This window comes from Dromiciops gliroides, chromosome 2, assembly GCF_019393635.1.
Source record: "Dromiciops gliroides isolate mDroGli1 chromosome 2, mDroGli1.pri, whole genome shotgun sequence".
Lineage (NCBI taxonomy): Eukaryota > Metazoa > Chordata > Mammalia > Microbiotheria > Microbiotheriidae > Dromiciops > Dromiciops gliroides.
This window is the reverse complement of record NC_057862.1, coordinates 545061030-545087151: the sequence shown is the minus strand read 5'-3', so window position 1 is coordinate 545087151 and position 26122 is coordinate 545061030. Positions and strand designations below refer to the sequence as shown.

The 26122-nt window shown below is 39.1% G+C and overlaps 1 protein-coding gene across 1 annotated transcript in view; it reads right to left on the bottom strand.

The window, feature by feature from the left end:
- KIF13B (kinesin family member 13B) overlaps positions 1-26122 on the bottom strand; it is a 269721-nt gene that overhangs the window by 91988 nt on the left and 151611 nt on the right. The window contains 7 exon segments of the mRNA XM_043988280.1: positions 4771-4899; positions 5880-6029; positions 8077-8223; positions 10340-10502; positions 15436-15649; positions 19033-19226; positions 22629-22715. Coding sequence (XP_043844215.1) covers positions 4771-4899; positions 5880-6029; positions 8077-8223; positions 10340-10502; positions 15436-15649; positions 19033-19226; positions 22629-22715 — 1084 coding nt within the window.

The following is a 26122-nucleotide window of genomic DNA, read 5'->3' as shown; positions in this document are numbered from 1 at the left end:
ACACTTGATACTTACTAGCTGTGTGACCCTGGGCAAGTCACTTAAACCCAACTGCCTCAAAAAAAAAAAGTTAGAATGTGCTGTCTCAGAAAAACTGTGTCTCCTCTTCACCCCCAAACCCCATCAAGTAAGAGAGGTGTTCAGGTAAAAGAGAGATTCTAAATGTGAGGTCTATGGTGTAAAGAATTAATTGTTATTTGAGGTTTTTATGACCCATCTTTTGGCTAGAATTAAAAAAAAAACAACCTTGGTGCGTGCACTGGCCTGGGGCTCCGCAAATGGCATGGTGTTCCACCCACTGGTTGTAGCAGTCACCATGGTGCTGGTACCTCACGTCATCACCACTAGCTGAAGCCTACATGGGCCTGGCAAAATTATAATGATTGGAAGTCCAGTGAGGGCAGTCATGTGACTGTCAGAGAGGCCAGCCAATTGGTTGGGGGCTGTCTGTGGTCAGCCTGGAAGAAGGGAGGTTTTTCACCATTCTAGCCTGAAGCTGGAAGGCGACAGGAAGCTGCTGTGTCTTCTCAGCTGATTCCTGGGCTGTGGTGTTATTCAGGTTGTATTACTTCCCTTTCCCCATTTTATTTCCTTTCCCTTAATACTATTGATCCTGTTTGTGGTTTTTTTTTTTTTTAAGTTCGTTCTTGTTAAATAAATCCTGCTCTGTTCTGAGGGAGGCTGTCAGTCTCCTTCCTTGCCCCAATATTGCGGCGAGCTGCCTAGCTACACCTCCCCAATTAAAAATTGGTTCCCAGGGCAGCTAGGTGGCACAGTGGATAGAGGAGGAGCCCTGAAGTCAAGAGGACCTGAGTTCAATCTGGCCTCAGACACTAGCTGTGTGACCCTGGGCAAGGTCACTTAACCCTCATTACCCAGCCCCACCCTCCCAAAAAAAAAAAATCAAGGGGGCAGCTAGGTGGCACAGTGGATAAAGCACCAGCTCTGGATTCAGGCACTTGACACTTACTAGCTGTATGACCGTGGGCAAGTCATTTAACCTTCATTGCCCCACACACACAAAAAAAAATTGGTCCTTACAATGGACAGCCAATAGGTCCGTGGACGTGGATGGAAAAACAATTATGCTTTAATTTTCACTAACTTCTAACTGAATACTTAACATTTCCTTCAATATTTGAAAACATTTTTCTAAGAAGGGGTCCACAGGCTTCATCAGATTGCCAGGGGGTCCATATCACAAAATTGGTTAGAATCCCTGAGGGTGGGGCAGCTAGGTGGCGCAGTGGATAAACACCGGCCCTGGATTCAGGAGGACCTGAGTTCAAATCCAGCCTCAGACACTTGACTCTTACTAGCTGTGTGACCCTGGGCAAGTCACTTAACCCCCATTGCCCCGCCAAAAAAAAAAAAAAAGAATCCCTGAGGGAGAAGCTGGATAACTTCTCATAGGAGAAGCTATATGAGGCTATTCTATTCAACTCAGTGAGTCCAGAGGCCCCTCTAAACTCTAGATTTATTAATATTAAAATTTTATGAGAAAGAAATAATGCAGGACATCATGTAAGCAGAGTTATTTAAAAGCTTTCACTTTGGATGAAGTTTTTCCAGTGCTTCTCTGATAGTAACAGGAGCCTATAGAAACAAGATTTAAATGTGTAGACTGAATCTAAGGATCTCCCACAGAGAGCTGTATTAGCAACTAATGCAGGAGTCATCTAAATATTTCATATTTCTTCATTCTTTTAAAACTTTTAAAAATATTTTATTTTTTCCCAGTTATGTGTAAAAACAATTTTAACCTTAATTTTTTAGAATCAAGTCCCAAATTCTCTCCTCCCCTCCCCCATTACTGAGAGAAAGCAAGTAATTTGATAAAAATTACACATGTGCAGATCATGCAAAACATTTCCATTTTAGTTATGAAAAAACACACACAAAAGAAAAAAAAAGCAATAAAGTTTTTTTTTTAAAAGTATGTTCACTTAACCTCATTGCCCCTGAAAAAAAAAAAAAGTATGTTCAATCTGCACTCAGATTCCATCAGTTCTTTCTCTGCAGGTGGATAGCATTTTTCATCATAGTTACTTCAGAATTGTCTTGGATCTTTGTGGGAATAGCTAAGTGATTCATAGTTGCTCATTATATATAATATTGCATTGCTGTGTACAATGTTCTCGTTCTGCTTCCTTCAGTTCATATAAGTCTTCCCAAGTTTTTCTGAAAGCATATTGCTTATCATTTCTTATAGCACAGTAGTATTCCATTGCAATCATATACCATGACTTGTTCAGTCATCCCCCAATTGATAAAGCATCCCTTCAATTTCCAATTCTTTACTACCACAAAAAGAGTTGCTGTAAATATTTTTGTATATCTATAGGTCCTTTTCCTTTTTTTTAAAATCTCTTTGGGATATAAACCTAGTAGTGGTATAACTGGGTCAAAGGTGTGTGTGGTTTGATAGCCCTTTGGCATAGTTCCAATTGCTCTCCAGAATGGTTGGATCAATTTGTCCCAATTTCCCCGCATCCTCTCCAACATTGTCATTTTTTTCCCTAACATATTAACTACTTTGATTGGTATGAGGTGGTACCTCAGAGTTTTATTAATTTGGCATTTCTCTAGTCAATTGTGATTTATAGCATTTTTTCACATGACTACAGATAGCTGTTCATATCCTTTGATCATTTATCAACTAGGGAATGACTTGTATTATTATGAATTTGACTCAGTTCTCTATATATTTCAGAGATGAGTCCTTTATCAGAGAAACTTACTGTAAAAAAATTTTTCCCCCCAGTTTTTTGCTTCCTCCTAATACTGGCTACATTGGTTTTATTTTTGCAAAACATTTCTAATTTAATGTAATGCAAATTATCCATTTTATATCATGTATTGTTCTCTATCTCTTTTTTTGGTAATAAATTCTTCCTTTATCCATAGATCTGACAGGTAAACTACTCCATGATCCCCTAACTTGCTTATAGTAACACCCCTTATGTCTAACTCAAGTACCCATTTTGTTCTTATCTTGATATATGGTGTGAAGTGTTGGTCTATACCTTGTTTTCTACCAAACTGCTTTCCAGTTTTTCCAGCAGTTTTGTTAAATAGTGAGTTCTTGTCCCAAAATCTGGATCTTTGCGTTTATCAAACACAAGATTACTATGGTCATTTTCTATTGTGTATTGTGTACCTAACCTTTTCCACTGATATATTTTATTCATTCTTTAAACAACTTCTAACTTTGGAAAGAAAATGATCATTTTCCCATTAATTGTTAAAAAGATTTTTTTATAATATTGTGTAGACAAAATCTCCCTTTGGAATAATCTCCAATTTAAAAAATTATATCTGTGAGAAAAATTTCCATTACATGTAGTTTAACAAAACAATAGCCACACAAAATGAGGAATACTTTTGAGAATATTTGGCCTTAAAACTTTAGTTGAAGTTATAAAAGTCACCAGAAGGTGTCATGATAGCACAGAATTTCCTGTAGGCCTTGCTTAAAAGTGAGAATCCAGTAAGATCTACTCTATAAATTGGGGTTTTTTTTAAATTGCATATTAAGAAATAATATCAATGTTCTATGATGGAGCTTTAATCCTTAACACTTTAGTCCTCTTTTCCCCTTTCCATTTATATGGAAATATACAGGCTGTGAATCCAGTTACATAGGCTATAATTCCACTGTTCAATGGCAAAGATGGCATTTCCCAATGTGATAATACTGCCCTTGTGTTTATTTCCACTCTGGAGTCAAAGCTGATTTTTCTACAGTATTCTATCCACAAATTGCTAGTTTTAAGGATATTTCTAGAGTCACTGAACATCATTAACAGATACATTCTAAAGATCTCCAACAAAAAAGGCTATTCATTTGTGACTGTGTACCCCTCGGCAGTGCTCTGCATGTAGTAGGGCCCTTAAGCAGCCAAAAGAGCCATATCAAGGACTGAAGGAGGACAGCATGGCAAAAGGTACCAATTGCCATGAATCAAACTGCTGAAACACATCAGCCTGGCAAAAGACTCAGACACTTTGCTTCAGAATGTATGAATCTGTTTGCACTGGCTAGGTTGTACCCGTTTCTCCATCTCCAGAAAAATACAATATCTGTTACTTGTGATCTTCTTATCCTTCCCCAGCCCCGATCCTGACCCACGCCAGGAATTTCAGCATTGATCACCAGGCTGCAAGGGTAAGTCTATTAATGGAAGGGAAAAAAATGTTCCCTTAAATTGACTGACTCCTTTCTATTCATTCAACAATTATTTATTGACTGCCTGCAACATACATTCATAGAACCAGAGCCATATTTACACTTGGGACAAGTCCCAGGAAACACACCAAGGGCAAGCAACACAGTGACCCACAGAACACCACAAGGCCACTTCTATGGAGGCTGCCCTTCCACACATACATCATACCTCACAGAGCCAGGATTTCAACCCAGATCCTCTGACTCCAAGTCCAGTGTTCTTTCCAGCACTATCTTTCCTCTCTATTTAGATACCTCACTACATTAGCCCAAACTCCTTGGGAAGGATCAGTTATGAATTGATAGGCCTAAAAAGTTTTTGTTTGTTTGTGTATGTTGGTGTTGGGGGGGGAGGGGAGGGGGGAGAAAGCATGTGGAGAGTGCTTTTCCTATATGGATTTAGCAGCTACCTTGGAGCGACATCCTTTATTTTACTGGACGTTTCTGTTTCACTCTTGATTTTCATAATATCTGATAATATATGATAGAACAAAGTCCATATGGTTCTTTGAAAACTCTTCTAAAATGAAACTAAGACATACCATGCATACTAGTTTGTGGTCCTGTGTGTCCTTATCGAATGAAAAGTCCACACTGTCGTCCCCACCTGCGATTCGATCTCCAATAGCACCACTGATCTGCACCACTTCCACATGCAGCCTACCTGCTACCTAATGAGGTGAAAAGGAAAAGAAAAGCAATTTTGTTCATTTTTCCTCTTCTAGATGAATATCACCTTTAGATTCCATTGTCTGGGGCTGTAAAAATAATGAGGTCACAGCTCCTGACCTTCACTATGCCACAAAGCAGCCATGATTCTCCAAGGCTTGCAATGTTTGCCAAATACCAGGATGGTTGCCCATCATCAATCCTTCAAGGCTCAGTGATGTGCAAAGTGTAGGGACTCTCTCCATAAACACAGATCACAATGCATCTATTTACAACTGAGTAGATGCTCTTTATGAGTTGCTGGGACAAAAAATGTATCACCTTGTAGCTTATCTGGTGATGGAGCTTCCTGATTTAGCTAATTCAGTCCACTGATGCCTGGCATACACCAAGTATGTTGCCAGGTCTGCCCTCCAAGTACTTCCAACTTGATAGGACCCTACAGAAAATACTCTACTAGTAGAAAATTTGAGAACACAGGGTCACCTCCCCAGTGATGAGACACAAAAGCAGTACTTTAGCAAGGGTCATCAGTATCATTTTTGTTAATAATACCACATATTATTTTTTAAATTTTCCTTGCCAGACACAAGAACTGAAGAGTGATCATATTAACAATGTTGGTAGTACTATAATTTTCATTATACTGGCATGATGGAGCCATGAGCACTGAATATTCCTTGTTATGTGAGTTGTTTTTTATTTCCTCGCTTTATAACTGAGCAAAGAAAAAAATATATACATACACATAGCTATGTGTGTGTGTGCACACGCACGTGTGTGCATGTGCATACATACATACTGAAAGAGAGACAGAGAGAGAGAGAGAAAGGCAATGGCTGTCTTGGAGTTGAGATGAGAAAGAACACGGGACAATTTAGGCAATGTAAAAGAAAATGATATCACTAAAAATTTCTAACAAAAATGAAAAAACAAACAAGTGTACAGTATATATTGGAACAATTTAAAAAATACAACCAACCTCTCCTTTTTGGTTAATGATTGGCACAGCATATTGTAACTTCGCATCATAAAAAAGAGAGCTGAGGAAAACATTGGCCACACCAATAAGGCTATGGTTCTCTTGTTCATCGTAGAATGGATCAGCTCTCTTGAAGTAAGACCTTGTGACCTTTAATGAAATTCAGAGCACAGCTTCAGAAAGTTACTTAGAAGACAGGAATTCAGATTGGCACTTTTCTCCTGACCTCTCCCAACATGAGCTAATACATAATTATGTAAAAAGGACTGAACCCTTTCCTTTTTACTGTCACCTTGCAGAATATTAGAATTGGAAGGGATCTCACAGGTGCCTCAAGGGGGAGGTGGGGAGGGCTGCTACACCTGGTTTAGAAATCCCTGGAAGCTCTTTCATTTACTTGTGGCAAATAGGATCATTATACCTCTTGAATAGCTTTTGCCTAGCCTTAAGAGGAACACTTGTTCAGCTGCTAACCAAAACAGAAACTCATCCAAGAGGCAAAAGGAAAATTACACAAAAGAGAACAAATTATGTTATTTCCTTCCTTTAAAAAATGAAAATAATACCCATGGTGGTTGTAGTGGGAGAAATATATCAGTAAACATATCTTCTTTCACTGGTCCCAAGAGGTAGTGTTGTACCATGTGGATTTGAATTGGAAGATTTAGGTGGGATTCCTATCCCTGACATTTACTAGCTGTGTCTGACCATGTTGTTTGTCCTTTGCTCCTGAAGATGACCATGACACTGGGTGATATCATAGATTGCACTTAATTGGATGTAAGTGAGGGAGGGCTGTGCAAGGTTGCCAACCTCACACTCTCTCCTCCAGAGCCATCTGAGTCCAGTGGCGAGATATCTATCAGGACTGGAGATGGTCCTGGATGTTTAAGGCAACGGGGGTTAAGTGACTTGCCGAGGGTCACACAGCTAATAATTGTTTGAGGTGAAATTTGAATTCAGATCTTCTCAACTTCAGGGCCAGTGCTCTATCCACTGCGACACCAAGCTGCTCCTAACTTTCTTGGTAGTGAAGTGGATAGAGCACTGAGCTTGGTATCAGGAAGATGAATCTTCCTGAGTTCAAATCCGGCCTCAGACACTTACTAGCTGTATAACCCTGGGCAAGTCACTTAGCCATGTTTGCTCCAGTTTCCTCATCATGTCAAATGAGGTGGAGAAGGAAATGGTGGTCCAGACTGACCATGAGAAAGGCATTTAAATCCCTCTGAACCTGTTTAAAATGGAGATAATAGGATTTATTTACACTACCAACCTCAGTGTCATTAAGAGAGCATTTTGTAAAACATAAAGTGTTATCTAAATGGGAGTTATTATAATTTTGAGAACTAGAGCCCTCCCAAAGTACAATCACATATTCCTATTCACATTCATAATAAAAAGTGAAATCTCTTAAAAAGCATGGAAGTTATGTCCATTTAATAACTTAGCACTTAATATTTGTTTTGAGATAGTAGATAATAGATAGTAGAGTGAATTCCAAATGAACCCTCATTTGGAATTTTATCTAGATATCATCCCTTTAGGAGTATAACAACATGGAGCAAAATGACTCCACTCCTTAGAAAATTACCTCAGAACAGATAAAGACACAGATGTGAAATGCACAGTAAATACATTTTCACTTAATTTGGAATTGTTTTTAGTGATAAGGAGATCTTAGTCTAAGAGGCTTAACTAAATTAAATGGGAGGGAAAATATTTTTGGAAATTAGTTAAACATCCTCTGAACCAGGAGTATCAAGGAATGGTAGAAAAATTGATTTTTCTTTTTTTTTTTCCTTTTAAGAATTTTTGGTTAGCTAAGCATTGCAGAACTCGATGAGAAATTCTGACTCTAGTAACTCCAGTGGCCTTAAAGATTTTTACTTCAAAATTAGTCTCCTGGGGGCAGCTAGGTGGCACGGTAGATAAAGCACCAGCCTTGGATTCAGGAGGACCTGAGTTCAAATCCGACCTCAAGACACTTGACACTTACTAGCTGTGTGACCCTGGGCAAGTCACTTAACCCTCATTGCCTCACACACACACACACACACACACACACACACACAAAACCAAAACAAAATCAGTTTCCTCTTTGTGTGTGTGTGTGTGTGTGTGTGTGTGTGTGTGTGTGTGTGTGTGTGTATGCCATACCAATTTGGTTATTATGCACTGATTGATTACTACTTACTGGGCTGTCTTCATCACATTCCTTCCACTCCTGATAAAGGTCCCTCATGTCCAACAATCTGTTGTCCAGTTTCTCTAAGGACCAGATCTGTTTGCCTTTGCCTTTTCTCCTCACCTGGATTGCAGGTTCACTGAGAAGTGAGCCTCGCTGCAAAAAATATGGGTAGTTACTAGAAGACATGTTAAAGAGATTCACAATGTAAAGTAAAGCAAAAGTAACTCTGAATACACATTTACATTTGTCAAACAAGCTGCTAATATTATCATACTCAATTAACATTTATATACTTCAGGGTTTGCAAAAAAAAAAAACCCACAAAAAACCACAACCCAATACCCCTTTTAATATCAACTCACCGACTTAGAAATGTCACAAAACATTTTCAATGAATTGAATGTTTATGGATCTATAACTAGATCAATAAAATCCACCAAGGACAGCTAGGAAAAGTTATTGGGTGCTAGCCTGAAATATGCAAGAGCAGACTACAAACATTTCCCAGAGTTTGATCAGGTATGTGGAAGTGAGTAGCACTACAAAGCAAGGAAGAGACAGTAATATTTGTAGCTCTAACTTTGGATTGAATGGAGTTTTTGAGTGGCCTGACGTAAGTCTTTGGAATTTCAGAGTACTGTGAAATGAAGACATTCTTATGTTGCCATATTATGTACACTCATCACTATACTTGAAAGCTAACTGCCAGACTGGGGTATTTTGGAAGAAATTACCTCCTTGATATGAAAGCAACATAGATTTGGGGCTTCTCAGAAGCAACAGAATCCACCCTGTGCTCTAAGTAATTTCTACTGAACCAAGTTACTTCCTCTAAGCACTTCTTTTCCAGCTGCTCCATTTAGCCAAATGATGGTTAAATAGAAAGTCCTGCCACCAGCCTGGACAGTTTTTTGGCCAGGATTGAGTGACAGAGATAGTTTCCATATGTGGACAACCAGGAACAAGAGATGGCAGGAGCTGATGGCGGCCTACCTCCTGCCTCTGATAAGGCAGTGGAGCAAATGGAAGGGAAGTAGCCAAATCCTCTTGCCAGGAAAAGCTGGAGAAGAACCTTAATGTTAAGGAGCTGAGACCAAACCCAGGGGGCTGAGAAGGAAGACTGCTGGGATGTCGATGGTGAAAGGCAGAGATAAAGATCACTGCCAGATCTGAAACAGATGTGTAGGCTAGGCAGGCAAAGCAAAGTTCACCAGGGGAGTTAGGTCGGTAATAGTGACAGCAGCACTAGAAAGAGTCGAGCCCACTGGCAGGCACTAGCAGGAGGTCAGTTCTTAGAGGAGGGTTAGATTGCCAAAATGAACTCAGCTGGGGATAGGGTTAGCTTTTGGAGGACTGAGGGCCTTAGATTCCAGCTTTCCTACCCCTACACAACAAGGTAACTATGGCTGGAGTCTGCAGTCTCGTCTTCATGGTCCTCATTGAAAGTGCTGCATCAGAGTTCTTCCCAAATCTCCAGCCCCTAAACGTATTTCAACCATGGTTTTTCATGACCATGGATATCAATGATACCACGTATGCTTTTTGTAAATGGCAAACAAAAGAATCAAGTTTCAAGTAGATGAATTCTTCCCCTCTACACTAATATAATAACTAATAAAAAATACATTTCTTAAGAGATTTTCCCATTTGGAAAAGAAACAAAATGACCACGTGTACAGAGGCTTTAACTAGGAGTTCATCAGAAGACAGCCTCTTCACCCCCCCCCCAAAAAAAACTAAAGAAAAAACCCTAAAATGGAACAGAAGACATAGTCTTACAATGGTGGGGACTTGTATTTAACTTAGGGAAAAAATAATAATTTGATTTGACAGCTGCATGAGCAGAAAAGGTACTGTTGGACAAATGGAAACACACTGGCCCTCACCTCAAGGTGCCTGCAATCTAGAATACACACAGAAGCGAACAGAGAACAGTTTTATAGAATACAATGACAACAAGTGAAAAGTAATATAACCTCAGCCCAATGTGCCAAAGAGATGCTAAGTAAACAGACTGAGATGAAGTGAATCGCGGAAGGCTTCTTGAGTCTCTAATCACAGGTTAGTAGAAGGGAGAACAGAAAGAGGGACACCTCCAGAGGCAGGGAGACCAGCCGGAGAAAGCTGTAAGGCAGGGATACATCAAGAACTCAGCTTGCTTGGAACAGAGGTCTGGGCAAACAAACCCTAAGAATCACACCCATGAAGGAACACAGGGTGAAGCACTTTTCTGCAGTGGTGTCCTTGATCCCATTATCCAAGACCTCACCTTCCTGTTAGCATCAAGGCTGGAGGCGGGAATCTGTAAGGTGACTTTATATTCTGTTCTCTTATCCAGTTCTTCTGCAATGAAACTAGCTTCTCTCACTAACAGATTGGCTTTGACAATCTGTTCTCTCAGTTTCATCAGGCTGTTGTTCAGTGTTGCTTCTCTTTTTCAATAGGGAGAACACACAAGATGGAAAAACAGAATATTACACAATGTATTGACAATATTAAATTCAAAATTGTAACCACACTCAAAAATGAACTGTCCTGTGAAAATGAAGAATACACTACTGATGTTATACTTTCACTTGAACCCTTTCATCATGGATGGCATGGTATTTACGTATTTGTGATGGCATTGGTGTAATAGCTGACTGTGGGTCAGAGGTCCAATCCATGGCTATAGAACAAGGCATCTTTATTGGACTGAATGGAGATCAAGTCTACAACTTTGGCCTCATTAATACTCTGGGCACTGCCTGCCTTTTTCTTGTTGAGTGTGATGGTGTTTATTTTTGCCCATTTGCCTTTAACAGCATTGATCTATGTTTTTTTTTCCCCCGGGGCAATGAGAGTTAAGTGACTTGCCCAGGGTCACACAGCTAGTAAATGTCAAGTGTCTGAGGCTGGATTTGAACTCAGGTCCTCCTGAATCCAGGGCCAGTGCTTTTTCCACTGCTCCACCTAGATGCCCCTGATCTAAGCTTTAATACCTGAAACTATAGCACAGAAAATATTAATTATAGCTAAACTTCTATATGTTATACAGTGGCAAGTTACTGATGTCGAACCTGAATGATCGCTAAATGGGAAAAAAAGAGAAAATGCTATCACAACTTGCATAACCAACATGCTCTAAATGCAAAAAATTAGTATGAAAAGAGCAACATTTATCCTTTCCAATAAGAGAAACTGATCAACTGAAGTGCAGAGAGAAGCATATTTTTTTTCATTTCTTTTTTTTAATGTAGAAATTTTTGCACCACACAAATACACAGTTGTTGTAATGGCCTTTGTTTTTCTTGCCTTCTTAGTTGGAGGGGCTGGGCCAAAGGAGGAGGGAATTTGGAACTAAAAATAAAAGAATACTGAATTTTTTAAAAATGATAAACTGGGGGCAGCTAGGTGGCACAGTGGATAAAACACTGGCCCTGGATTCAGAAGGACCTGAGTTCAAATCCAGACTCAGACACTTGACATATACTAGCTGTGTTACCCTGGGCAAGTCACTTAACCTTCATTGCCCTGGGAAAAAAACAACAAACAAACAAAAAACCGATAAACTGAGAATGTCAAAAGGTGTTTAGTAGGAATAGCTGACAGGTAGTATACTTCTGTTGGAGATAACCTCCAAATTTGGTTACTAGCAAGAGGAAGGATTTGATATATCCCATGTCATAGGAGAGAGGTGGAGGTCCTTAGGTATTCCTCAATAAAGAATTACACTCTGGCACTCAGTCCAATTAGAATTAAAGTGGTCTTTTATTTCGTGCTAGGAAAGTGACTGAGTGGGAAGTCAAAGACTTCACCTCCAGAGAGAAGGGCTTAAAAATACCCGCCCCCCCCATGAGGCAGCTAGGTGGCGCAGTGGATAGAGCACCAGCCCTGGAGTCAGGAGTACCTGAGTTCAAATCCAGCCTTAGACATTTGACACTTACTAGGTGTGTGACCGTGGGCAAGTCACAACCCCAATTGCCTCACCAAAAAATAAAACAAAACAAAACAAAAATACCCCACCCCCAAAATCCTCTCCCCCAGAACAGAAGGAAGGAAAAAGCTTTTACAGAGGATAGACGGGGTGTCCACCTGAAAACAGAAAGTTCTTTTTTGGGGTGGGGTGGGGTGGGGAAAGCCTGAATACTTGTCACATTCCTGAGAGTCAAGGGGGATTTTTTTTTAAATGATGGTGTTGACCTTTGGGGTTATCTCTGTGTCCCAGTTCTGGTCAGATAGCAGCCATACCTAATTGACTTTCCTACTATAGAATTTTATCTCCCCTTACTTCTTAGGTGTGTCTGTCTTGATATCTAGTTGGTCAATCTAAGAGGCTCCTTGACTCCTCCATATGTCAGTCCTGTTATCAGGTCATCTTTGGTTTTGCTTCTTACTGGAGAAACTTCTGATTTATCCTAAGCCCACATCATCCCAACATATTAATCATAGATCAAGCCTTGCCCCTCCCCACTTTACCCCAGAAGGACCCTAAGTCTTTAATATGGACAATTGACTTTGATGACCTTTTTTCTGTTATACCATGAATAATACTATTATAAATATATTAGAGGCAACTAGATGGCACAGTGGATGGAGCATAGGGCTTGGAGTCAGGAAGACCTGAGTAAATCTAGCCTCAGACACTTACTAGCTATGATACCCTGGGAAAGTCACGTAACCCTATTTGCCTCAGTTTTCTTATCTGTAAAATGAGCAGGAGAAGAAAATGGCAAACCACTTCAGTATCTTGCCCAAGAAAACCCCAAATGGAGTCGCAAAGAGTCGAACATGACTGAAACAACTCAATAACAAATATATTTGAAGAAATGGCTATTTTTCTCTTTCTGGTAGTAATCTCAGGGAATATTCCCAACAATGAGAGGGTAATGTGGTATAGTGATGAAAAGCCCAGAAAAGAAATGTAAAATCACTGGAAAACTAATTTAAATCTCAGTGTCCCAGGAAACTGTAAAAACTTTTAAGTTACAAATGAACTGCCATCCCCATTATTCTGCAGTTTCCCATTCCTCTACACCAAAAGGTCTTCCAGACAAATGAAATCATAGCTCAGGAACAAGAGGAACAATATCCCAACAGTGCAATTACTGGGCCAAAGGAAATTACTATTTTTCTAACTTTTATCCACTAGATTACTTTCCCAAAAGATTGTACTACTCTACAAATTCATCAACATCAAATAATTTTGCCTGTTTCTCTATAATCCTACCACCACTGGGTTTCTGGCTTTTAAATATTTTTGACAATATGATTAGTCTAACTTAAAATTATCTTAAGTTGCATCTGTTATTATTAGGGAGATCAAACATCTTTACAAGGCAATATTAAAAAACATTTCTGCTTCCTCTTTTGCTACCTGTTCGTTAAGTTTTAATTTTTTATTGTCTGGGCAATGGGTATTGTCTTTATATTATATTTAACGGTTCTTTATTTCCTCGTATATTTTGGATAAGTTTTTATCTAATTTCTAATATGCTTTCCCATTCTGTTAATTTTTATTTTTATCATATTTCTTGTATCATGTCAATATTTTATGTGATTAAGCATATATGTGTCTTATCCCTATTTTTGTCTAATTTTTAAAAAGTAAATTTCCCTTCCATGATGGAAAAAAAACCATTATTTTTCTAACCTAGATATTTTTATAGTTCTTTTTTTATTGTCTTTCATTCAGCTGAAATTCACTGTTGTCATGGGCCTAGCATACCCTGTTTTCTGGGGTAAATCAAAAGAACCTTCTCCTTGAGAAACTAAACCAAAGGACAGACACACCTAATCAATCTCCTCCACCCCTCCATGAGACGGGATTGGGTGTGGCTGCTGCCTTTGTGGCTGGAGGAGCAGAGATGGCTTGAGAGATCCACCCCTTACCCAACTTCCCCCAGTCACCACCAGTTGGGGATGGTCCTCCCCCAATAGGGGAACTTTCCACAGTCAGACACTCACCTCATCGACCACCACTGGACCTCTATAAAAGTATCTGGTGGTCTCCTGCTAGAGGAGATAGGTATCTCAGAGCCACGTCCCTGTGCCATGCCTTCTCCCCATGAGAAGAAGTCCAAGGATTTCTCTCTTGGTTTCCTTTTCCTAGCACCCTAAATAAACTATTATTTTATTCTAATTGGATTTGTGTGCAAGAGGGTGTAATTCTTTAAAGAGGAATTCCTAAGAACCCCTATCCCAAACCCCTACCTCAAACCCCCACTCTATTTCCCATAACACTGATATGTAGTTGAGATGTGGGTCTGAATCCATTTCTTAAGGCATTGCTAACCAGTTTCCCAAAATATATGTTAAATAATGAATTCTTTACCCAGTTCTTGTTTGCTATATGTTTAACAAATTCTAATCTTTTGTACAAAAATTTTTGGTCACATGGTAACTCTGATGAAGGAGGTGAAAAAAGGGTTAACAGAAAACCCTAAGACCCAAGCTCTAATTCAGCTATTAGCTCCAAAAGGGAGTCAGACCCCAGGTAATAGATAACTTACCAGGTTCTCATACCCACAGTGATCAGTACCCATAAAAACAGGTCAGGTCAAATAACAATAAAGGAAACAACAAGGGTATAGAAATTCTAATGAAAAATGGAGATATCTGGAAACTAGCCATGGGAATCAGAAAGAGACATGCGCAGAAAAGGCCAAATTTGTCCCCAGATTCACCTTATGATGTGTAAACCCCCAAAAAACACACCTCCACAGAAAAAGGTACCTGCCTCGGGGGTTGGCTTAGGACCCCAGGAACTCCAAATTAGGATGAGCCCTCCCCTGTAACACCCCTAGGTGGAGAATATTATAATGAGGACAGGCCCTCCCCTGTACCTTCCCAAGGTGGAGATTATTATAATGAGACTGATTATCAATTTATCCATACTATAAATATAATTGTCTTTCCTTATTTGAAAGATACCTTTCCACTACTGTGGTTCTCTCCCTGTGGTCACTCACAGTATTGCAAAAAAATTTAGGAAACTGAGTCACTGAGTCTTGTAATTCTTTTGGGACGACTCACAATCAATCAAACCCCAAATTCTATCCCACATCAATTCCATTCTATTCCACTTATATGCTGACTACTACCAGTACTTCGTTGACTGGTACAAAATCAATTCCGTATCTTTCACATAGGGCATCTAGGGAGCAGTGGATAAAGCTTGGGACCTGAAGCCAGGAAGAAAGACCTGAATTACAAATCTGGCCCCAGACAGCCATGACTTTGGGCAAGTCACTTAACCTTATTTGCCTCAGTTTACTGACTTGTAAAATGACTGGAGAAGGAAATGGCAAATCACTCTAGTATCTCTGCCAAGAAAACCCCAAACACTGAGTCTGATACAACTGAAAAGGGTCATTTTTCACCTACCTCTCTTCTGCCCCCTGTCTTGAGCGTTGCTGAGCACTGGGAGAATGAAAGGGGAACTTGTCCATGCTACTCCGGTAGGACTGTTTCTCAGGAGAGAGTCTTCTTCTTAGCTGCTCGATCTCATGTTCGTACATCACTCTCTGACGCTCCAGCGCTGACCGCTTCTCCTCTTCGTGCTGTTGCTCCAAGCTGTACAGGATGGACTGCATTGGATCTAATCAAGATCAAGAAACCATAGGTAAATACTTGAAACAGAATAAATATTGGGCTTAAAAAGCCAGTGACCTGAAATACATACTTCCAATATTGCTCTATAATCCTGTTACACAGGTTAACAGAACCTCTGACTAAAATATTTCCCACTCCATATCGCACATTTTTGGACAGCATACAGTGTGTTACAAGACTACTGCAAATGATGTCATGGGCTCAATTTCACAAAAGAATTTGGTCTATTTAGGATATGAATGTTGGCAGTATAAAAAATGATTGAGGTTTAAAAAAAAAATGACAACCACCGAAGTCTACAATAGCCTTAAAATTGAGGCAAAATATCTGTGGATATAATGTTAAAATCTTATCCTATCTGTGAGAAAATAATTACTAATAATGAATTTCTTGAGGGACCCAGAGATCACGCTCTCTCTCCTTTCCTTTATCCCCAACTCCAGAAAGTCCGGTTCTTCTAGAGAAACTTCAAATCTCATCTGGGACAAACCCAAGAGAACAAAAGGAATGGAGACATTGTTTTGTCTAGATAGGTGAAGTATTGATGGGATTAAACTACACCTGGATAATGGACTTTGCCTTGAGCAACTTGAGTGAAAGTTCTTTTGCATTCTTTTCCCAGATGTCCTCTCTAGAGTTCATTTTAATGTAGACAACCTTCAAGTCATGTCAACCAATAATAGAGCTGAATGAAACTAACCAGTTAGCTTTGATCAATAGTTAGCTTTGATCAATGTATAATGACCCACCTCTATCAAAAGGGATAAAAAATCCTGGACAGGTAGCCATGTTAGCTTTTCTTGGCTCTCTGGGACCACATGGTGTCTGTCTGTCTGGGTCTGTCTGTCTGTCTGTCTGTCTGTCTGTCTGTCTGTCTCTCTCTCTCTTACTAGCTCTCTTGGGTTTCCTGGAGACCACATGCTGTCTCTCTGGGAAGCAGCAAGGGTCTCTGGGGGCTTTTCTCCTGCTTGTGCTAACTGGCATGCTGATACTCTCTTCCTGCTTTCTCTACCACACAACCCAAGACCATGAGAAGTCAGGGAAACATGGTAAAATCCTTTACCGGTATAATATTGATAAATTAATATATGCTTACCTAAAACTGGTGTATATAGTAATTAATTTTAAACAACACATATCTGATTATATCTTATTTCAAAATACTTCTCCATTTTCAGTATTATAAAATAATTCCTAACAATAAAATATTACAAAGCCCAATAACCAGCATTCCTAAGAAAAAGTAATGATTAGAGCGGGCAGCTAGGTGACACAGTGAATAAAGCACCAGCCCTAGATTCAGGAAGACCTGAGTTCAAATGTGGCCTCAGACACTTGACACTTACTAGCTGTGTGATCCTGGGCAAATCACTTAATCCTCATTGCGGGGGGGCCCCCCCCCAACTTAACAACAACAACAACAACAACAAAAGTAAGGATTAGGAGAATATTTAGAGATGAGTGGGAAAAAAAAATCAATATCTTGCTAAAATGTTCTAAAATCTGCACCAATGTGGCACAAATATTTTACCACTACATTGGAATTTTACATAGCATCACAGATACCTGAAGACAAGTGGAATAAAGTTAATATCTATACTCTCAGTCTCCATCATATCTTCAGTTATAAAATTTTCCTCCCACTCCTTAGCAAAAGAATAGTATTAGATGTCTGTCAGTCTCACCATGGTAGAGAATAGAAGGAACAAGATGCAACTTTTTCTGAGATATTTATAGAAATGCTATATGATGACAGCAAAGATGGTAATAATCATTAAGCAATTTAAACACAGTTTGGAATCAGAAGATCTGGATATGAATCTCAACTACGTAACCTAATAAAAAATAACTGATAATGCCCAACAGAAGGCAGCTCTGTGGACATTCAAGTTTAAACCTTATGGGAAGAAGATTCTCCACCATCACATACTTAACCAGTGGTCATCCAATACCTGCTGGAAGACCTCTGAGGAGGCTGACTGCCTACATCAGAGGCAATCCATTTCACTTTGGAACAATTCTCATGTGAAGATTTCCTGATATCAAACCTAAATTTGATTCCTTGAAAAAATCCAACCATTGCACCTCATTCTTCCCAGGAAAGCCAATAGCAAGAACAAGTGTAATAGCTCTTCCACAAGACAGACTTCAACACTTAAAGATGAAAAACCAAAAACCAGCTACTGTGTCTCCCCCAGATCTTCTTTCTCTTCTCCAAACTAAATATTCTCCATTCCTTCAATAGATGTTTTCATTACACAGACACAAGGCAAAGTTCACCACGCTCGTTACCTTCTTTTGGACACTCTCCAGTCCTTCCTAAAATGTAGTATCTAGAAGCCAACACAATACTGCCCATATGAGCTGCCTAGGGCAGAGTAAAACAGGATTCTCACCTCCTTGTTCCTAGAAGTTATTCCTCTCTTAATGTAACCCCAAATTACATTAACACAAGAATAAGCCACTTATTCCTATTAAATTTCGTTTTATTAAATTGAAGCCAACGTCCAGGTCTGTCAATTATTTTGATCATAACTCTGTCATCCAGTGTGTTATCCATCCCTCTAAGCTTTCAGTGGTGGCTTTATCCAAACTTCTGATACAAATGCAAGAGACCACAGGGTTAAAGACAAAACCCAGGAACATTCCACAGCAGACCTCCAGATAAGATGAACAATTAAAGGATTACTCAGAGTCCAGCCAATCAGCCAGTTCCAAATCCATCTAATCATTCTGTTATCTAAAGCATATTTCCTGGTCTTTTTCACAGGATCTCTAGATACTTGACCAAACACTATTAAGTTTAGAAATCGGATTAAAAAGAAATGTAATGTGGGTCTGGGATGATATGTTTTTGCTGAAGTCACATTAGCTATTTAGAAAGACAGCTTTTTTCTAAATGCTTATTTACTACCTCTTTAACATCAAATTCTAGAATTTTCTGACAACTGAGAAGATATTTCCCCTTCTCCAGTACTTCCCAAATTTGTATAGTATACTAAAGTTGTAGAGTGTTTTCTAAAGACCCTTTCATTGTCTTCCCACAGTAATCCCAGTAGGGAGGGTCTTAAACTCTCAGTGACCTTGGGAATGCCCCTCATTCTGGGAGCCTGTTTCCTGGCCTACAAAATCAGCCCATCAGATAAGTTTGCTAAGGTCCTTCGTGACTTTGTATTCTATTCAGTGACATGGGGCAGTGGAGGAATGCTGTGAACTAGAAGTTTGGGGGAAATCTGACTTTGGGTGTAAGTTATATCAAAAGTATAGAGAAAAGCAACACACTTTCATTCTGGTGATCATTTGGAAGGCCTCTTCCATAACCGTGACATGTAAGAATCCCAAAGAGCATAAGAGTGAAGTTCTATTTACCATTGTTCCCCAGAGCCTTCATAGTCACTTCCATTTGTGCATACTCATAATTGAAGTTAATTTCACTGGACACCTCGCTGGAAGTGTCTCCATCTACATCCAGCTGCTCCGCACTGCTGCTGTTCTTCACAGAACTTTCTTGGTCCTCGTCTTCTTCTTTATCTATTTTCTTTCTCTTTTTTGGCAAATTGAGTCTTGGGAAAGTGAAAAGGAATGCTTTTCTCAATAAAATGTCATTCATTCATTCAGCTAACAAATAATAAATAAAGTGTCTACTAAGGGCCAGGTGACAATTTTAATTCACATTTATACAGCACTTAAAATTTACAGAGTCCTTTTGCCACAAGAAATACAAATGTGTATAAAACAGTCCTTGCTCTAAGGACCTGATCATTGAATAAGATAAATAAGATATATGTAACACAAATAATTATATGTTATTAGGTATTTGTAATAATTATTACAAATTTAAATACCAGATAAATTAATTTCTAGCTAAGATGTTCAGGGAAGGCTTCATACAATGGGTATAATTTAAGGTAGGCATTGAAGGGTGGCTAGGAGTTTTATAAGTAGGTAAAGTAAGAGGAGGGTACAGGCAAAGGGAACATGTTCAGCCAAAGAGGCAGAAAAGTAGAGTATATTTTGGGGGAGTGGCAAGCAACCAAAACAGACTGGCTCATAAAGTTCTTGTAGGTAAATAAGGAAAGCTAAGACTAGAAAATTAGATTGGGTCAAGATCTGGAGGACTTTTAATTCATTCAAAGTCAACCTAAGAGATGAAGGTTTGATTAGAGTGGACAGAAACATGGGCAGAAAAAAATGGGTCAGAATGCCAACCTAGACACCTGGCAGCACTGTAACCCTTACAAGTCACTGAAGTGTGGTTGTGGAAAAGAGTGCTGGATTTGGAGTAAGGGGAGAGAAATTAAAATCTATTCTCTGTACTTACTAATTGTGTGCCCTTGGGCAAGCTACTTAACCTTTCTGGGCCTGTTCTTCATCTGTAAAATGAGGGGGTTGGACTAGATGACCTTTAAGGTGCCTTTTGGCAATAAATCTATGTTCTTATGTCTGCAAACCTGTTTTCTCATCTGTATATGGAAGTAATAATAGCACTTATGCCACAGGGTGTTATAAGGATAAAATGAAATATTATATGTAAAAAGCATTACCTAACAAAGCACTATACAAATTTCAGCTCATACTATTCTTAGACAATGGAAAGTCATTATAGCTTGATGAACAGGGAAATTATATTATCAAATTGTTACTTTAGAAAGATTAATTTGACAGGACGGAGTGAAGCAGTAACATCTCTACCCAAAGAGGTTAAGGCATGAGGTAAGATAAGACCCTTTAACTAGGGGACAAATGTAAGAAATGTTGTTATGGGAATGCAGCGGGACCCCAAGAAACCTAAAGATCCCAACCCCCAAGGCGGCTCTCTCTCCCACCTCAAATATGAGGTATGGCAGGACGTGACCCCAGTATGCTGATAAGCAATATCAAGGTCTTCAAGATGATAGACAAGATATAGATGGGTGCTGCATTTCTTACTAATACCCCATTATTCCAAAATCCACCACCCCTTGTTGTTGCATTTCCCTCCCAGTTCTTTGCAATGCCCTTCCCTCCCTTTTGTTTTGTAAAGCTACAAAAGATCATGTCTTCTCTTACTCCTGGGGGACAGTCACCAAGGTGATCTGTTCTCAGGTTTTATATTCCTCTCCTAATAAATCTATTTTTATTTTACAAAACTCGTGATGAGCCTCCAATTATTTGGGGGAGCTAGCCCCCAGATCCACATCACAAGGTCCCCCCGCAAATAATGTTCCTATGGAAGACTCAACAGGTCTTGATCATTGAATGTAGGGGATAGAGAAGAGATGAAGATGATTCTGAGGTTTTAATAAACCTTATTGACTAAAAGGGTAGTATCACTGAAAGAAATGTTAGTCGATAGGGGAGCTTGGAATTGAGAGGAAAATGATAGGTTTGGTTTTTAAATATGTTGAGTTTGAGAATGAAGACAGGTAAAGCAAAGTTGGAAATGTTGGAATGAAGCTTGAAAGAGAAGGTAAGACTGGAGAAAGATGCTACTATACTGAAAAAAAGAATCAAGATCCCAAAAGATTTCTAATACTTGTGTAATGCATTAAAATCTTAACAAGATAAAATTTTATAGGGACAAATGAAAAATCCCATCTCAGTCAATCAGCATTTATTAAATGCTTACTATATACTAGGCACTGTGATAAGTACTCAAGACCAACAAAAACATGGTCCCTGCCCTCAAGAATCTCACATTCTACTGGGGAGTTATTTATCTATCTATAGATAGATATAAAATATATACAGAATAGATAAAAGGTAATTTTAGAAAGATGGCACTAAAAATGAGGGGGGACCAGAAGAGGCCTCCCATAGCAATACAGAAGAGTCTTGAAGGAAGCCAGATGAAATGGGACAACATTCCAGGAATAGGTCTCCCAAAAGGAACATGGGAGTCATCAAGTTAGGGGTCATAGTTCAAGCTCTAAGTATATATAATAGAGTCATGAGGGAGAGAAACAACAAGAGCTAAAGCCAGAGTCATAACGAGAGAAAATTTTTTTATGTGATTTCTATTCCAAATCCAGGATCTTCTTTTTCCTTTTAGGAGCCAGTCTAAGGCAGAGGCTCCCCAGTAATTTCAATAACACAATCAACTGGATGTCTGCAGAAAAGCAATATGGTTAAAAGTACTAGCTAGGATGAAGACTCTTAGGAAGACTCTTAGGAGAAAGTTCAGTTCTAATTTTGTAGAATGAAAGAATTTTACAAGTGAAAATAACTTTAAAGGATAACTTAAATAATTCCCTCACATCTTAGCAATGATGAAACTATGGCCCAGAGATGTTATCTATCCAGGTTACAGAGCTTCCTTTTTCACACTGATTGTCATCCTACCTTAAATGAGTCGTGGTTCTTTAGTAAAATATGGTTAGAATTTCATTTAAAAGATATCCTTCTTAGTAGATACCATAAAAGTTATATAGTCAGAAAATGGATTTATTATTCTCTACCTTCTTTCTAATCATACAAACAAATCAGTTGGGGAAAAAGAAAGGGAGATTATATGACTAAATTCATGATCTTTCCTGGCTATACTACCAGTATTTCCTCCCATTTCATATTAGCCTAGAAATGTTTTGCATGATCTCACATGTATAATTGATATTATATTGCTTGTCTTTTCAATGGGTGGGGGAGGAGCTGGAGAGAGTTTGAAACTCAAAATTTCAAAAAATTAATGCTAAAATAAATAAATAATGGACATGAAAAAGACAAATAAATAATTGTAAAATTCAAAGAAAAATGTTTGCCTAGCCATATAAATCTGTGATTTTTAAATTCACCAAGTTTTAAATTCTGTATCTCCCCATGGATCAGACATAATGCTCTGCACACATTAGACCCTTAATAAAAGCTTAGTGTTGCTGTATTAAGCTGAGGCCATCTCTAAATCTAGACTTTTTAGCTTCAGATTAAGATGCTAAATAGTTAGGAGCCCTTCCCAAAGGCCTATTTGTACAATGTCAACACTTCCATACCTGAAAAAGTGGTTGTTTCCCCACAGGATTCTGTCTCCATGGTGTAACTGTATGGGACTTGCAACAGAAGACCCATTTACAAATGTCCTGTGTGGAAAAGAGGTTAAATTCCCAAGTGAATTATGATAATTGCCTTTTATATTTTAATGATAAATGATTAATGATAAAAACATTACTGGAGATGTAATTTATAACAATTTTTTAAAATTAGCACAGACACACACCACACACTCCCCTCCCTTCCCCCGGCCCCTTATAGGAAACATAAAATCTACCAATCTCTATAACAATTCAGAAGTTTATAACATTAAGTTCACTACTAGTAGATTTAAAAGTCCCATATACAAGAACACATTGTACCAAATATTTTAAAAATTAAATAGGGCAATAGAAGTCACTACTAAAACAATCAATCTGTCAGTAAACATTTATCAAGCATCTACAATGTGCTAAGCAAAGTGATAATATTTAATATAAATAGCAGATCAATCAATAAGGCCCCAGAGTAATGGTTTTCAAAGTAGAGTATCCAAGATAAATCACGGAGGTATTAGAAGGAAATATTAGAACTAAGGAGCATATAGCACTGCTGATCAATCATTTTATCAAACATTTTAAAGCTCCTATTTAGTGCCAGGAACTGTGTACACTTGTTGCCACAACCTGCCTCTGCTGCTGTCCTTCCCCTTGACCTGCACCCAGTGTGGACTGGAGAGACCACCACCTTCCATGCGGTGAAGGCAGGCAAGCAGTCATTAACAGAATGGCCTCTATGATGTGGGGGGTTTGGATTTAATTGATCAGATTGAGGCATCCCAAAGAATGACAAGACTCAGTGACTCAGTTTCCCAAGTTTTATTGCAATACTGTGAGTGACCACAGGGAGAACACCCAAAGGAAAAAGATGTCTCTCAAACAGGGAAAGAGAAGATAGTTATATTTATAGTATGGATAAATTGATTGTCAGTCTCATTATAATAATCTCCACCTTAGGGAGGTACAGGGGAGGGCTCATCCTAATTTGGACTTCCTGGGGTCCTAAGCCAACCCCCGAGGTGGGTACCTTTTTCCGTGGAGGTGTGTTTTAGGGGTTTACAGGTCATAAGGTGAACTGGGGACAAATCTGGCCTTTTCTGCACATTACCTCAGCTTGCCAAGGTCAGAATGTCCCAGTGTTTTTCATTCTCAGGCCTAGTTTCTGAGTATTAACATTTATCAATTAGGATTTCTATAACCTGTCTCTTTATGTTTTTGTTGTAGTTAAGTGTCAATGACCTGCCTCTTTATGTTTTTGTTATGAGTGGTGATTAATGGGGATAATTTATAGGAGCCAGACCTCCAGGTACCAGTTAACAGGAACCTAGGCCCTGACTTTGATGAGGGCCCAAGTCTTAAGTTACCCATTAATCCCTTTCAGAACTGGGGTCTGAATCCCTCTTGGAGCTCAGATCTAAATCAGAACTAGGGTCTTAGGTTTGTCTGTTAACCCCTTCTTTACCTCCTACATCACCTACAGGCTTCTGTCTGCTCTCCCCCATCCTTCTGACCTCCAGTTCAAGTATGGCTTCAGCTTAAAGAGTATATAAAGAGGAATAATGTGGAACAAGGCCAGAAAAGTCTACTACAGCCAGGTTATGGAGGGTCTAAGCTAAGGTTAGGAGTTTATATTTTATCCTACAGGAAAAAGGGAGACCTGGAAAGCCACAAAGCAGGGAAATAACATGGTGAGACCTGGGAATTAAGAGATTTTAGTACCTTCAGATGTGTTTCGTACCTGTGTAGATGATGGTTTGGAGAAAAGAAAGAAGAGACTGGAAGTAGGGTGACAAATTAGGAGGCCATTACACTAGTACAGGCAAGAAGTAGTAGCCACGTGAATGGACAGAAGGAAACAGATGTGAACAACACAGAGGAAGAATGAAAAGACTTAGAACCTCCAACAAAGGGAGGGTCATAGGAAAAGAAAAGGATGAATCCGGGAGCAGAGACCTTAACAGAGATAGGGAAGCCGAACGGTGAGAGTGGTGGGGTTGAATTTAAGAAAAAAAGATGGCAAGTTCCAGTTTTGGATATGTTAAGGTTATCTATCACCCATGCCTATGGGATAGCCAGGTGAAGATGTCTAGCAGGCAGTTGGTGTTATGAAACTGGAGTACAGATGAGAGATTAGGGCTTAATATGAGATTCGGAGTTGTCTGAATAGAAGCTGAATCACAAAGAATATAGAATGAAAAGATGGCCCAGGAGATAATTCTGAGGGATACCAACACTTAAGGGCAGGGATGGATGAAGAACTAGCAAAAGATACTGAAAAGAAATCATCACGTGGGTAGAAGAACCAGTTCAGAGGTGTTCCACAGAAGCCAAGGAAGGAGAAAATACACAAAAGAATGGGGTGGTCAGTAGTATCAAAAGCTAAAGAGAGTTTAAGTAAGATGAGGATTGAGAAAAGGCCCCTGATTTTAGCAGCAGAGCCATGGGTCTTATAGAGATAGAAATTGCAGTAGAGTTGGGAATTTGACTAAAAACAGCTTAGAGTGCTTAGACACTGAGAAGAAGTAGCAGCAAGTATAGACAACTCTTTCCAGAGACTGGCAGTAAAAGGGAAGAAAGATATAGGGTAGCTTAATGGACAAGTCTTAAGGGTAGAGAAAACTCATACATATTTGTAAGCCACAGAAAAAGGGCCAATAGAAAGGGAGAAGGAAGATGAGAGAGAGGGAGAGAATTGCAAAGGGGACAAACCAGGAAGGGAAGAAATCAAAGGCACAAGTCAAGGCAAATCTCTTCCTCAGAGACTAGACAAAAGGAGGATAAAGATGTAGAGGGGTTTTAAGGTAAGGATTAGGAGAGAGGAGGGAGTTTATCTCAGATGGCCTCAAATTTCTCAATAAACTAAGAAGTTAGATCATCTGTGGTGGGGCTGGAGGTATTAGGGGCTTAAGGAAATAAAGTTATGAAAAATCACTTTGAGGACAGTGATCGTCTATTATCAGGTAAAAACAAAATGACTACCATGAAACAGTATTAGTCAAGTTATTAGGTAACATGAATTTGTGGAGTTCAAGTTAATTGAACAAGCATTTGTTAAGTGCCTAGTTAGTGTAAGCAAAGGGGAGATAAAAATACAAAAATTAAATAGTCTCTGACCTCAAAGTGCTCACATGATCCTGGGAGATTACAGATGTACACAGCTAGGCAAATAACAAAATATATACAAGGCAAATACAAAATAATTTTAGGGGGAAGGTACAATGGTAACGATTGGGGAGATCAGCAAAGGCTTCCTATAGAAGGTAACACTTGAGCTGAGCCTTTAATAAATCTAGAAATTCTAAGAGTCAGAGGGAGGAGAAAGGAGGAAGACACACTGTTATGTGATATGAACACAGTAGTAAATAGGCCAGTTTGGACAGAAGGCAAAGAGAATGAGGGGTGCTAAATAAATCAAGAAAGATAGGTTGGAGTCAGATTGTTAAGGCCTTAAATGCCAA